Source organism: Macaca nemestrina, chromosome 7, assembly GCF_043159975.1.
Source record: "Macaca nemestrina isolate mMacNem1 chromosome 7, mMacNem.hap1, whole genome shotgun sequence".
Lineage (NCBI taxonomy): Eukaryota > Metazoa > Chordata > Mammalia > Primates > Cercopithecidae > Macaca > Macaca nemestrina.
The window spans coordinates 57,408,698-57,424,144 of NC_092131.1; the positions used below are offsets into that span (position 1 = coordinate 57,408,698).

Sequence of the window (15,447 nt, forward strand, 5' to 3'; positions counted from 1 at the left end):
GTTAAGAGGAGCTCTTTAAATATTGGGACAAATACCAACACTCATTAGTTAGCTTTTTTACATAATAAACTGAGGCCTCAAAATAAAATGCTGACTCCAAAATGCAGTCTCTACATTTGACACTGTAACCTTCTGAAACCTGCCTTCCTTGCATTTCTTTTCACTCAGTTTTATTTTTACCACTCAGTACATCCCTTCAGTTCCTTCTGCTCCTTCCCCTGACCTTCTAAACAAGCTACTTTTTCCTCAGGAATTTTCACAGGAAAGGAATGGGCACACTGCCCAAATCTACTTAAAACTGCTAGATCACAAGGCTATTCTATGGAAGTTGAATTTAAACCCTGGTCTTGAGCTAAGTGTTAAGGAATTTCTTTTAACCCAGAAAGATAAAAATTTGTTGCAGTCTTGTTAAATATTTACTGTCCTAAACTATCAGTTCTGTTCCAACTAGTTCACTTAATTGTTAGACCTTCAGGTGGGAAAAAAAATGGTTAAAAACAGTAGGATAAGAAAGACCAGGAGAATATTTAAGTAATCCAGCTGTTCATTAAAACATAATGATAATACATTTTAACAATTAAGTGGCCCTTAGGGGGCAAGAAAAATAAAAAAAATTACAGAAGGCTATTTTGGAAGACTTCCTCTTAAATATCAATTGGATAAAGATTCTAAATTATAAATAAAATAAAGATGAATCAACAGGAAACTTTAAAAATTGACTTCAGGAAACTTTCAGACATCAAATATGAATATGGAAGAAAAAACATATGAGGCTCAGATATAAAATACAGACTCAGAAAAAAAATGGTTGAATGAGAAATTGCCAATTTGGAGATCTCCAGTGTATCACTGACTTTTCATAGGGCTTGGGTATTTAGCAAAATAGAAATCAAAATAAATTTGTGGCCCTTCAGATAAAAACAAGACCAAAATATCCTCTGTTCTCTATGAATCAGGAACCTATAGATAGGGAAGTCTATGGATATTGCAGGCAGAAAATCCACTGGAAGAACTGGTATCCCAAGGCAGCTAAGAATACCTATAACATGTATAATTAAAAAAAAAAAATGAAGAATCTTTGCACAAACTCTCCAAGGATATGGGCAGAAAAATTAGAGACAAGCTAATAGGAGGGCAGATCAATCCTTCCAAATTATCATAACTCTTTCCTATTTATTAAAAAGAAAAGCCATGCTAAGTATTAAATCAACAACAGTGAAGATTCAGTGCCTTTTGTGGCCCATTGCTTGATCCAGTAACCAAGGCTTATCTTTCTTGCCTCAGAGCAGTTACGGCTTCATCTAATTACTTGAAGTATCTGCAGACCATGTTGTAGGATCACCTTTAAATTTGATGGTACCACATACAGTACAATCACTATTGCTAACTGAAAACACCCAACATTTTTCTGTTAGTCTTAACTAACAAAATATGGTATTTTCTTTTTGTATTACCACCCATCAGTGTGACACTTTCAATGCAGCAACTCTACTACCCTTACCCATTGAAGGAGAATTTCATGATTGTGTTTTTCCAGTTCAAGAAGGGACCATGCCCAGTACAAATATTTATGACTTAATATTGTTTGGTTATAGTTCTTACCTTAAAAGTATAAAGAGACAATACTGGGCTGGATATGTAATAGTTGCTCCAGATCTTGAATCCAGGTCTTTCAATTTTGAGTTGTATATGCAGACTATTTATAATCCCAAATATGTAAATACCACCACCTTAGTGAACATTTATTGAACACATGCTTTATTAACAGCATGGTAGATGCTCTAGACTTCAAAAAGTAAACGACAAAGTTCTTGCTAATAAGGCATTTATAATTTAATTAGTGAGAGGGGATAGGCACATTAAAATGTAAGATAATAAAATATAGCTCAGTAAGTGACTCAGATTAAGATAGCAAAGAGAAGCACTAAAAGATGGTAATTAAGTGCAAGCACTCTGAGTTGTGGCCTAGGTTGAGGTCAATTCTACAATTTAAAGATACATGTGACCAGGAGTAAGTTTCTCAACTACTGTCAGCCTCAGTACTTCTCATTGAACAGAAAAATTAAAGATGAGAATAAAGAAGGAGTGGTAACATTACTTGTTTTATAGAACTGTAATGATCACTAATTTGAACAACGTAAGAAAAATGCTTAGCACAGTGCATGGCACAGAATAAGCATGCAATAAACTGCTGTTATTGCTCTTCTAGACATTTCAGGTACCTAAATGTAGAAATTGGGAGAATCCTAGTCTACACCACTGACCTAGTTCTGTGTAGCCAGGTAAGTATTTCTTCTAATCCATACAGCTCTCAGATCACCTAAATTGCTCTCTCGAGAGAACATGGGATAGGGTAGATAACTTCCTCAGCTGTCTTTTTCCACATCATTTCCTTTCATTTTCAGCCCAAGCTGACAGACATCAGCCTTTCATTTTCTCAGTGAGGTCATGCATTTATCAGGTATGACTTGTCAATTATAATCATCACAGATATTTGACCAAACATGTTTTGTTTCAAAGTAGCTTAAATCACTATCAAATAATTTTGTGCAAATGGATATTCTCAAATAATGGGAATAAATGGTCCTCAAACATAATTAAGCAAACTAGAGTAAAATAATTCCTAATTGCCCTGTGTAGGCCCCATTTGAATGAGAAATTGTGAGAAACAGAGTACCTGTCTTAATGTAACAGAATATTATTATATGCTTCCCCTTCTATTATTTTTCAGCAAACTTCAGTTTAACTTAAAACTGGCACAGACTGATGTGCTCACTAATAATTACATCTCCACTGAAAGGAATGTGAAGAATTGAGTTTTTACTTTTATCTCACAAAGAGAATTTGAATCTCTTTCTAAAGTTTAAGGTCTTGCTGGGCTTTTAAGTGTACGAAAATGGTTAATAAACATGCTATGGGTCAAAACTGGGCTGAATTAATTCCAGAAAGTGAAGTACTTGACACTGAGGAGATGGAAGAAAAGAGAATAAATGTAAATAGTCCTAAAGTATATGCTCAAGAAAGAAATAAGGCTTCTAAGAGAAGTCAAGTTTGTGTGAAGGAAAGTTTTTTAGGGATTATGCTTCCTACTTTCTTATTATAGGCCAACCTTAATCTACTAACTACCTGTACACAGAAATGTACATAGAAATGGTGCCCTATCTCTCTGCTACCAGAACCTTCTGCCATAGATGCTGTCTGCTGGAGTGTGCCCAGTGGCTAAATCTGTCCTCAAATATGTGCTCAAGAATGACATACAGAGTGCAGATTCCCTGGTCTAAACACAGGGATTCCAATTCAGTAGAACTGTGGTATGGCTCAGAAATGGTTCTAACCCAGGTGTCTAAAACACCTAATTAGGAATCAATCACCAAGGCTACAGATATGCTGCAGCCCCATCTCTTCTCTGTGAGCCATGCAGCCTAAATCCTGCTAAAATTCCCAACTACCTCAGGGCTCTGGGCCTCAAAGAGATCCAGGAATCATCAGATATATTCAGGACTGGCTTAAAGGAACCAAGGCTCAGGAACATCGTGGTCACTATTTAAATCTGCTGTAGATTAAACGGGCTTTAGAAGACTAGCCTACTAGAAACAGACCCACAATGTAGAAATGCCACTGAGAAATGTATTGACATCTAAAACATTGACTCAAGCGAATCTTGAGACTATAATACACTTTAGCAAATAAGGAATGTTTCTATTTCTTTATAGCCTACATAATTAGAAGGCATGAAATGATTAAATCATAAACTCCTGGGCTGCTATTGCCAAAGGGATAATGCAGGGTCTTCTTAGTAAGGGGGGTCTGTTTTTAGCCTAGGCCCTATAACAAGCTTACTGTATTACCACATGACAGAGTGAAAACCCTCTCCACCACCACAGCCCAGCAGAACTGAGAGGACAAGAGTGACAAGCACACACAGAGAGAGCCACAGAGCCATACAAGTGGAAAAAGAGCCTTTCCTGGGGAAACAAGTAACTGGTGGCTGATCATTTAACAAAGCATTAGAGGAAGGCAGCCTTGCTTGGTGTTGATAAGCAGCCTGTATTTAGAATGAACTTCAAATAATGTCTGACAACATGAAAAACATCCAGAAATAGTCATAGGGATCCTGACCCAAGGATGTGACCATCCCAGTACAGAGCAACGTGGGGCCAGGTGTGGCTTATGCAAGTCTAAATGACCAAGAAAAAAACACTCATAACATACCAATATAGACACAAATCTATTGCATATGACAAGATATTTTCTCTAGGTTCTTACAGCAAACTGGGTGTTATTACTCAAATAAAACTTGCACAGTTATTATATACAGCCATGTCTAAATTAATGAAAAAATATTGTCATTCTCAACAAAAACTGGAATTCTTAAGGTAGAGAAGCTAATATAAAGAACCTAGTTATTTTATAGATAGATATGTTGATAAAGTAGCTCCTGCCCGATTTTATACTTTAAATTCAAACACTCACAGTGAGCAAAACAGATGAGAAAATAACTAATGTCACTTAGATAACTCTATACTGTGTGTTAATATGAATTATACTTCCAGGGTATGCTACATAGTTTAGAACTGGTTCATTAGAGCTTGCAAAAAGCATTTGTTAAATTTTGAGGAATTTTTGCAAGTTGGTTGATGTCATGGTAGCTTGAAATTGGCCATGGTAAAAGTATTTACACCATAAAAATTAGCAAATAATATATATCAGGCTCACCTCTTCCCTTCTCCCCAGCCACTTTTAAACATTTTACCAGCACACCACTGGTTAAACTTGCACTTCAATATTGCTTTTAAACTGAATCGCTTAGCTTTTAATTCTCTCTTTTAAACCATGGTTTTTTAAATACACTAACATATTTTTGTGTGTGTGATTACAGCTTGATATAAATTGGTATTTTAAAGAATAAAGTTAATCTGTTAATTTAGCTATTCATTTCCCCAGCTAATTGCCTTCATGTTTGTTGTTTATTATAGGTCTTGTTTATTATTTATAATTGTACTCTGTTTCAGAGTTAAGAATTCTTCTATTTTAAATTCGTTTAAATTAATTTTATTTATTTTTTGAGACACGTTCTCACTCTGTTGCCCAGGCTGGAGTGCAGCGGTGCAATCATAGCTCACTGCAGCCTCAAACCCCTGGGCTCAAGTCATCCTCCCACTTCAGCCCCCACCCCCAAAGAGCTGGGACTACAGGCGCTGTAGTTCTTTGTGGAGGTTTTTTTTTCTTCTTTTTTCCCTTTTTGTAGAGATACAGTCTCACTATGTCGCTCAGGCTCATCTCAAACTTCTGGGCTCCAAGCAATTTTCCTGCCTCCACCTCCCAAAGTGTTGGAATTGCAGGCATGAGCCACTGCACCTGGCCTTAGTTTAATTTTAATACAAAATTATTTTTAAAATTTCATTACCCCTCACCTTAGTGTCTCGGGCAATGTTTAAAATTTCCCCACACCTTTACCCAAATGAATAAAGCTGTTAACTTCTCAAAGAGAAGAGGGTGGAGGTGGTGACCTGCTGAAAAAGATTGCCTAATTGAAATTTCATTTAAAAGTTATTTTACTTTGCAGTTTTTCTCTACGCTTTTTCTAATTGAAATGTGAATTATTTAACTCATGTATGTTTTGAGATTTGAATATATTTGCATTTTATCTTTTGATTTTATAATGTATAGTATTTTTTGTTTTGGATTTGGTTGCTTTAATCTAAAATATTATAAAATGGCTTTGGATGCCACCTTTACTACTTAATGAGCTTCTCATTTCAATTTCAGATGGTTAGAGTTACAAGTCCAAACATGTTTAGGAGTCATTGTTGACTCAGTTAGCAAAATCTTTTTCTTTTCACTGATATTTCATAATGCCAACAGTTTACTAACTAGGGTAATCTCTTAAAGTTTTTTTCCATTGTTTGTTTTCAACTCATTTTTTTTTAACCAAAAGCAGTAACTCTATCAATATTTACCTATCTGTCATCTGTTTTATCACAGCATTGATTGGTCTTTTCCAGTATTCGTGTGTCTGGCAAAATGTAAGGAGCAGTGACATCTGCTGGTTAGACCTACAGTCCCTTTCGGTAATTTACAATGGAGTTCCCTACTCTGGTTTGCCAGTGGTTCTCAGTAACAAGTTAGAGAAGAAGAAAATCAAAACAATAGCCTTACAACACTTAGACTATCAACCTAACAAATGATTAAAAATAAAAAAGACAACAGAGTCTAGTAGATATTGTAAAACATATAGAAGACTGCAAGCAAGACTGGTTTTATTCTACCTCACCTCCTCCCTGCACCAGGTTCCCGAGCCCTCAGGGGAGAATTCATACTCCTTCATCACAGCATACATCGTCTCTCCGTGCTACTTCACTTCACCATATTTTTCCCAGATCCTCACTCCCATTCCTCAACTATTCATTCCCATCCACACTCACTTTAATATATATTATTTTGTATATGTATAGCATTTTAAATATTCATAAATAGTATCATGTTATAAATCTCATACTTTTTCCTGCTTACTTCAGTACAAATTTTAACGCTCTATTCATGCTACTCTACGTACTTTTGGTTCACTGCCTTCAGATGTTGCAAAGTATTCCAGAGCATGTTTTCCCCAAATTTTAATGTATCCGTTCTTCTAGTGATGGACACCTAAATTGTCTCCAAATTCCTGCTACTATTACTCTATCAGTAAATATCCTTACATATTTCCTCTGCTCCACGGAATGGCTGCTCCAATCTGCACTTCCAACGATACGGCCTGGATGTTCCCATTTGCCCAAATCCTAGCTTTCATTTGGTATCATCTCCATATTCCACTTTTTGCCTGTTTAATGAGTATAAAGTGGTATTTCATCGTTGTTTTAATATTTATCTCATTATCAGTGAGACTTGACATCCCTTCAAAAATGTATTAGCCATTCAGGTTTCCTTTCTGTGAGTTGGCTATTAATATTCTTTGCCTGTTTTCTGACTGGGAACCAGGTTTTGGTTACTTGCAGGTTTCCTGTATGTTCTGTCTAGTAATCTTCTGTTGACTTTGACATTGTCAATATCTTCTACAAATCTGTTCACTTTGATTATAAAGTCGTTTGATAAATAGAAATACTTAATTTTGATGTAGTAATATGCATCAATTTTTTACTACATGGTTTATTTTGGAGGGTTTAATAAATGTTTCTTCACCTCAGTTCAGAAAAATATTCTCCAGCACTTTCTTCTATTAGCTTTATAGTTTTAACTTTCATATTTATTTCTTTGATCTATCTGGAGATTACTTCTATTATGGTATTTAGTAAAAATCCAGCTCTTTCTCCAAATAGTCAACTCGTTTTTCCAAACCCAACTATTAACCCATTTATTTCCCACCAGTTTATCCTGCCACCTCTATTGACTACCAGGCTGCCATATATATATGAGTGTATTTAAACTGTTTAGTTCCGTTGAGCTTTGCTCTTGTATCTGTGTAGGACCTCACCATTTTCATTGCTATGGCTTTGCAGTGTGTATTGAGCCCCCTAATTTAGATCTCCTTCTTAAAAACTGACTTAAGGCCAGGTGCAGTGGCTCACACCTGTAATCCCAGTACTTTGGGAGGCCGAGGCAGACAGATAACCTGAGGTCAGGAGTTTGAGACCATCCTGGCCAATGTGGTGAAACCCCATCTCTACTAAAAACACACAGAAAAATTAGCCAGGCATGGAGGCAGGCGCCTGTAATCTCAGCTACTTGGGAGGCTGAGGCAGGAGAATGGCTTGAACCTGGGAGGCGGAGGTTGCAGTGAGATGAGATCACACCATTGCATGCATTCCAGCCTGGGCAACAAGAGCAAGACTCCGTCTCAAGAAAAAAAAAAAGAAAAGAAAAGAAAAAAAAAAAAAGAAAACCTGACAAATCAAAACAAGGCTTAATTCTTCCATATGAGTTGTAGAAGATATACAAAAAAAATCCTGTTTTAATTTCAATTATAATTGCACTGAGTTTGACTAATTTGTTGAGAATTAAATTTTCTACAACATTAAATCATACCATCTGTGATCATATTATATCTCTTTGGTTTATACAATTTTTTCTTTATGGTCTTTAACAGACCTTTGAATTTTTCTCCAGAAAGGTCTTTATATTTTGGTGGCTAATTACTAAAGATTTTTGTTTTGTTTTGCTATTATGAATGGTATATATATTTTAAAACTTATATTTGCTAGTTGTAATCGCTGGTTTTAAGAAATGCTATTGATTTTTTAGACTGAAAAATGTTATTACATAATATGATACCTACAAAAGAATGCATGTAACATATATGTATGCTATTAAGCAGATTAATAAATACTCGTGAACCCACAAACCTGCTTAAATAATTGAAAATACCAATAATATTGAAGCTTCCTGTGTGTCCCTTCCTGATACATCCCCATTTCTCCTCTCCAGTAGTAAATACTACTTTACTTTTGCTTTTTTTTAATAGTTTTATCACACGTCTTTATATTCTTAACATATTGTTTAGTTTTGCTCATTTTGGACCTTTATAAAAAATGTTATCCTACTGTAAATAGTCTTTGGCAACTAGCTTTTTTCCAATCCACATTATGTTTTTAAAATTGATCCATCTTGAGACATATAGCTTTTATAAATGTTCTTTCTTATTTTCATTAGTTTTTGTCTGTTATTTTTTATTTTTTATTTTTTTATTTTTATTTATTTTTTTTTTTTGAGACAGTCTCGCTCTGTCATCCAGGCTGGAGCGCAATGGCACGATCTCGGCTCACTGTAACCTCCGCCTCCCAGGTTCAAGTGATTCTCCTGCCTCAGCCTCCGGAGTAGCTGTAATTACAGGTGCCCGCCACCACGCCCAGCTAATTTTTGTATTTTTAGTAGAGATGGGGTTTCACCATGTTGGTCAGGCTTGTCTTGAACTCGTGACCTCAAGCGATCCACCCGCCTCAGCCTCCAAAGGTGCTGGGATTACAGGTGTGAGCCAGTGCGCCTGGCCTATTTTTTCTTCTTAATTTGTACTTATCACTAATTTTCTGCCTTTCTTTTTTTCTAATATAAAACTTTTATGGCTATATTTTTTTCCCTCTAAGTACCATTTTCATGATAGCATTTAATGTTCAATATGTATGTTTTCTTTCAAGCACTCAATTTGCAGTATTTTCCTATATCTATTACGAGTTTAACTTAACCCATGAATTATTTTTGAATTGTGTGCTTAAATTTCCAAAATATGCTTTTTAAAATTAGCACTTTCTTATTAACTTTTAACTAAATTGTCCTGTGATGACAAAATGAGGTCAGTATGAATTCAATGCTTCGAAATTTGTGGAGACCTGCTTTGTGGCTTAATACGTGGTAAATTTTTGTACATACACCTTGCATGCTTAAGAGTAATGTGTTTTCTTTGTTACTTACACTATTCTATACATGCACCATAAAGCAAGCTTGTTAGCCCTAGGTTTCACATCTTCTCTACTGTTACTAATTTTCTGCTTACTTGACTTATCAATACTTAGGAGAGCGGTGTTTCAGTGGATTTACTCATTTCTTCTTATGGTTCTATTGATTTTTATATATTTTGAGGCTATTTGTCACAAAAATTTAGAATTTTTTTTTTTCAAGAGACAGAGTCTCTCACTATGTTGCCCAGGTTGGATTCGAACTCCTGGGGTCAAGTGGTCCTCCCACCACTGCCTTCTGAGTAGCTGGGATTACAGGAATGTGCTACCATGCCTGACTAGAATTCTTGTGTTTTCCTGGTGAAATAACCTTTTACTATTATGAACTTCTCTATTCTAAATAATTCTTACTGACAAAATATAGACACTTGTTTTCCTTTACTTAGTATGTGCCTGACATATCTTTTTCCATCCTTTTATTTTCAAATTAACACGTTCTTATGTTTTAATACATCTCATAAGATATGGCTGGATGTTTAATTTTTGTACATAAATGAGGCTGTGCCCAGGGGCTCAAATCTCTAATCCCAGCACTTTGACAGTCACTTTGAGTTCAGGAAAAAAAAGCTGACATTTTGCTGGGAACCAGAATGCCTAATTCATCTTTCATTTCCACATTTCTTTTATAAAAAAGCATTCTTTAAAATTCTATTTCCTCATTTCTATCTCATTCTATCTTGCATCAAATAGCATAAAATAGGTCAAAAATGTTTTCTCAATGAAATAAAAAGAAAAGGAAACATGACCCTAATTAATATACCTGGTTACAGTCTTCAGGAAAATCTAGTAAGAATTTACCATCATTTAACCCTCACTCACCTGAAATGGCTTCAGGAATGTTTCCTCCATTGCCAGTCTGCCATACTCAGTGAAAAGCTAGAAAAAAAATTACACACACACACACACACACACACACAGAGAGAGAGGAGAGAGAGAGAACTTTAGCATCTGCAAAGTTTTAATTCTTGGCTTTCTTTCATTTACTTTTTCCCCTAGCTATAACAGAATATTATATTAAGAAGATTATAATAATCATTTTCAGGAAATAAGCATTGAATAGGTAAAGCAGAGCCATGGTAATTAGATATTTAAGAATAAAAGACATAAAGTACATTTAAAAATAAAATTTACATTTTACTTTTAAAATTAACACCTTTTATGTTTTAAAATGAACACCTTTTATATCTAAAGTGTGGGTTAATTTTTTGTGGGAGACAAAAGGGAAGAAGGAAACATGCTAAATGACCTTTAGAAGCAGAACGTATATAAATTAGACCAGAGAGATGTAAAGTATGTAGGATATATTTACAAAAGCTGTTGACTGAGGAAATTTAATGGCACAATGGCTTGGATTACTACAAAAACATTAGGCATTTAGCTTAAGAATGGAAAGTCCTTTTCTTTGTCTTTTTTCTTTTTTTCTTTTTTTTTTTTTTTTTTTTTGGAGACAGGGTCTCACTCTGTCACCCAGGCTGGAGTGCAGTGGCATGATCTCTGCTCACTGCAGCCTTGACATCCCCGGCTCAAGTGATCCTCCTACTTCAGCCTACTGAGTAGCTGGGACTACAGGCATGTGCCACCACGCCTGCCTGGCTAATTTTTGCATTTTTGGTAGAGATAGGGTTTCACCATGTGGCCCAGGCTGGTCTCAAACTCCTGGGCCCAAGCAATCTGCCTGCCTCAGCCTCCTAAACTGCTGGGATTACAGGTGTGAGCCACTGCATCCGGCCCTGGAGAATCTTGAAATGAATTCGAAAGAGGAGAAGAAACATATACACTGTGCCCAGAGCATAATAAAACCTGAAGAGTTGTGCTCCTTAGTGCTAATCCTGGGAACTTTCTCAGTACTGTCACTATTTGTAAACCGAATCTCTGCTTCTTTGTTTCTGCTCCTTTTGGAGCAGTGATTGCTCTGTAGTTTTCCTGAGGCTAGATTGAGCCTTATCACCTCAGCTGTGTTTTTTTTTAAATGTCTGTGACTTGCAGTGTGACTCTTTTTCTAAAAAATATATGAAATTTGATGTCAAACTAGGGAGAAAGGTAGTTACTTATTGATATGGTTAGGCTTTGTGTCCCCACCCAAATCTCATCTTAAATTTTAATCTCCATAATCCCCACGTGTCAAGGGCGAGACCAGGTGAAGGTAAGTGAAACATGGAGGCTGTTCTTGTGATAGTGAATGAGTTCTCACAGATCTGATGGTTTTATAAGGGGCTCCTCCCACTTCGCTTAGCACTTCTTCCTGCTGCCTTGTGAAGAAAGTGCCTTGCTTCCCCTTTGCCTTCGGCCATGATTGTAAATTTCCTGAGGCCTTTCCAGTCATGCTGAACTGTGAGTCAATTAAACTTCTTTCCTTTATAAATTAACCAGTCTGGGGCAGTAATTACCAGGCACCTAATTGGGCCAGTAGTTCCTGTGTAAACAGCAGAATCAATCTGATTATGTTTTGAAATCATTCCCCAAAATTCTGCTATATATATTTCAAAGACTACCAGGTACACAAAAAAGAAAATATTGTTACCTGGAGGTGCTGAAGATCATCCTCCTGGACATTTTGGGATAAGTTATATACCTTGATAAAGAAATAAAATCACAATGATAAGATAATTGGCATCATCCTAAGCACTTACTTCATCATTCCCTACTTTTAAAAATATCAGTTATCACAAAAATGAACTTTCTTATATACTTGCTTACATGATGATATTTGTAAGACCTTGACAGAGAAGTAAAAGAAGGTTGAGAGACAATAAGGAATGTACAATGATTATAAAATGGTTCTACAAATACAGTAGCCATCTGCTCTGGAGACAGAATATTTAAATTATTTTATGAACCTAAAGAATGAGTCAAAAAAACTCATTCTTCCAAGCAAGACAAAATAATAGCAATCTAAATCTCAGCAAGCCATATGGAAAATTTTGTTTTGAAAAATCATGTTGGCTGGGCGCAGTGGCTCATGCCTGTAATCCCAGCACTTTGGGAGGCCGAGGCAGGCGGATCACAAGGTCAGCAGATCGAGACCATCCTGGCTAACATGGTGAAACCCCGTCTCTACTAAAAATACAAAAAATTAGCTGGGTGTGGTGGCAGGCGCCTGTAGTCCCAGCTACTCGGCAGGCTGAGGCAGGAGAATGGCATGAACCTGGGAGGCCGAGCTTGCGGTGAGCAGAGACCGCGCCACTGCACTCCAGCCTGGGCGATGGAGCGAGACTCATCTCAAAAAAAGAAAAGAAAAGAAAAGAAAAGAAAAATCATGTTGACTTCTTCACAATTAATCATTTTATTTATGTCTGAACAGAGTTTCATCACATGGAAGTTAGGTTCTGAATATCATGCTCACAGCCTTATACATATGCATTGCTGCTTCATGAACAGATCACAGCATTAAGATGACATTTTTTGAGGGGAATAAATATCACTAACTTCAAAGAAAAGTTAAGGAGGCTTATATGTTTATATGGTGATATAAAAAGAATACTTTGTATACTTATTTAAATAACATCATTTCTCACATAATAAAAAATAGTCATTATAAGGAGTTAGCAGATTTTTCTATGAAAATATTCAATGTATTCAGGTCAAATATAAATAATGAGTAATACTGAAAAGGCAAACTCAATCTGGTTTAAATAGGCTTGTATAAATATGGCTTACACTGTGAATTATGAATAAATTAGATTAAGTCGGTATTTTAAAGGCTTATACAATGTATGTATTCAAAACATCATATTGTACATGATAAATATATATAATTTTTGTCAATTGAAAGAAAAGTTAATTTTTAAAAGTTGATTAAATAGGTTATAACCATAACATTTTTTATGACTTTTACTTTAAAGTCCTTTATTTAATAAATTCAGTCTTTCCTTCCTCCTTCTGTTTACCCTGTCTTGTTTGTCCTAACCATATATGATGCCCTTGTTGCTGCTTTACTAGTTCCATTCTCTATGCTTGCTTATAATTTCATCCTTGACTCACTCATCCTAATTACTTTGCCTTTTCTGCATTTTTAAGCTCTCTTACTTTTTTTTATTGATCTGCCCTGTTCCTTGGCCACTCTCTCTTTTTGCTTTTGCCAGTGGATTGAAAATATCTAAAAATAGTCTTAAAATCTTTTATGCTATGGGTTCTATGGTTCTAATAAAACTCTACAAGGATTTTCAGGACAATTTAGAAAGCCCACAATAACCTCAAAAATAAAACTTTTTAAAAAGTGAAAGAAAAAAGGAAAGGAAAGAAAGATAAATTTTATATACAAGATATTTGCTTTCCTAAATGTACATTAAGGTGTTTTTAAAAGCTATGAACACATGTAAATGTTTTTACATTTAGTTCTACTGGCTATGTAGAACAAAATTTATATTTATAAATCCTGTTTCATTAAACGTAACTTATAATAGATGGTCTCAATGTACACTCATATAAAATTTATGTTACTGAGTTTATTGTAGGCTTTAAACAACAACAACAAAAATCCCAATAAGATAATATGACCTTTTCTAACCAAAGCAGTCAATTTGAAAGTTTGTCAGTAATTAGACTACAATAACAAAAACAATTCTACTCTTACAGAAATCATAAGAACTGGCATGCTAATTGAGTCAAATAATATATATGATTCCCAATTTCTGTTGTTTATCTCATTATCACATGTATATAGAAACACATATATTCATAATTTTTAGTTAAAGAAACATCATCAAAATGGGTTTATTTTATTTCATACCTGTATTGAGCTGATCATTGTGCTAAGGGCAAATACTGTGGCTGAATCTCTCAAAGTTGACTGACTATCAAAGGTTCCCTGAGTATCCATCAATAACACTGCAACCTACAGGCAAGAAGAGTACATTACTGATATTTTATAGAACATCTAGGTCATTAGGGTTACCATAATATTAATATCATAAGAACTAAAGCAAACCATTATTAATGAATACTATTTTAGATAATTTCTTACACATACCATGAATGCCACAGAAAATAAAAATATTAACTGCTGATTACTATTATAAGTAATTTTTACTAGTAATCCAACATTACAGAAACTTTATGTAGCAGTGAAACAAAATACAGATGTTACTTGCTGATCTGCTATTCTATCATCCTTATAATTTTGCCCACCCTGATCACAAGAAAGGGAAACAAAGATCATGCTATAGGATGCTACCCCACTTTAAGCTTCATATCAAATGATCAAAATTAATTTTCAAAAGCGCATCTTCAAGGATTCTAAAAAGTAGTAACTGTTATAAGTGAAAACTCAATTTTATTTAGGAAGTTAGCATCATACCTTTTTACCATCAGGTTTATTGATAAGGAAGACTTCACTCCATATCTGAATTCCTGTGGTCTCTCGTTCAGATCCACCTCTCCATGAGAAACCAGTCAATGGTTCATTGTAATCTCCAACCCAATCAACTGATTCCTATAAAATAATAAAGTCTGTGATATGGAACTTGATATGTGTGTATAGTTTTTTTTTCCATTCATCCATTCTGATTCTTATCCCTCTCCAATTCTAGTTAAAAGGAAACAACATATGCACATCTAATGCATCAATACAATCACTTTATTCATCCAAAAAATAATTACAGAAGAGCAACCATCTGCCACATTTTTTATATGTCCTGGGGATATAAAAATGAAAAGATATCATTGCAGACCAGAGGAAATTCACAGCCTAACAGTGAGACAGACATGCAAACAAACCATTATGATGCAATAAATGCATGCCAAAATGGAAGTATATATAATGCATAAATGGTAGCATAAAAAAGAAATAACCCTTGGTCAGGCAAGACCACATAGGATGTTTGAGCTAAGACTTGAAAAATATTTAGGAATTTTCCAGGGGAGCAAATTTGGAGAAGGCATTCCAGAAAGGAAGGCAGGCAGGCAGAAAGGAAGGAAGTAGAGAGCATATTATGCTTTGGTTTTGGGGGAGGAGGAAGCAAGTAGCAGGAAAAGGCTGGACAGATGGCCAGATTCTGAAAGG

General features: G+C 35.3%; 1 protein-coding gene across 4 annotated transcripts in view; it reads right to left on the reverse strand.

The window, feature by feature from the left end:
* Positions 1-15,447, reverse strand: part of LOC105481840 (atlastin GTPase 1) — a 106,977-nt gene that overhangs the window by 26,784 nt on the left and 64,746 nt on the right. For all 4 annotated transcript variants that reach the window (XM_071100205.1, XM_071100206.1, XM_011741624.3 and 1 more), the window contains exons 4-7: positions 14,743-14,877; positions 14,176-14,280; positions 11,968-12,018; positions 10,266-10,322 (exon numbers count right to left, since the gene is read on the reverse strand). In XM_071100205.1, coding sequence (XP_070956306.1) covers positions 10,266-10,322; positions 11,968-12,018; positions 14,176-14,280; positions 14,743-14,877 — 348 coding nt within the window. The remainder of the gene's footprint in view (positions 1-10,265; positions 10,323-11,967; positions 12,019-14,175; positions 14,281-14,742; positions 14,878-15,447) is intronic.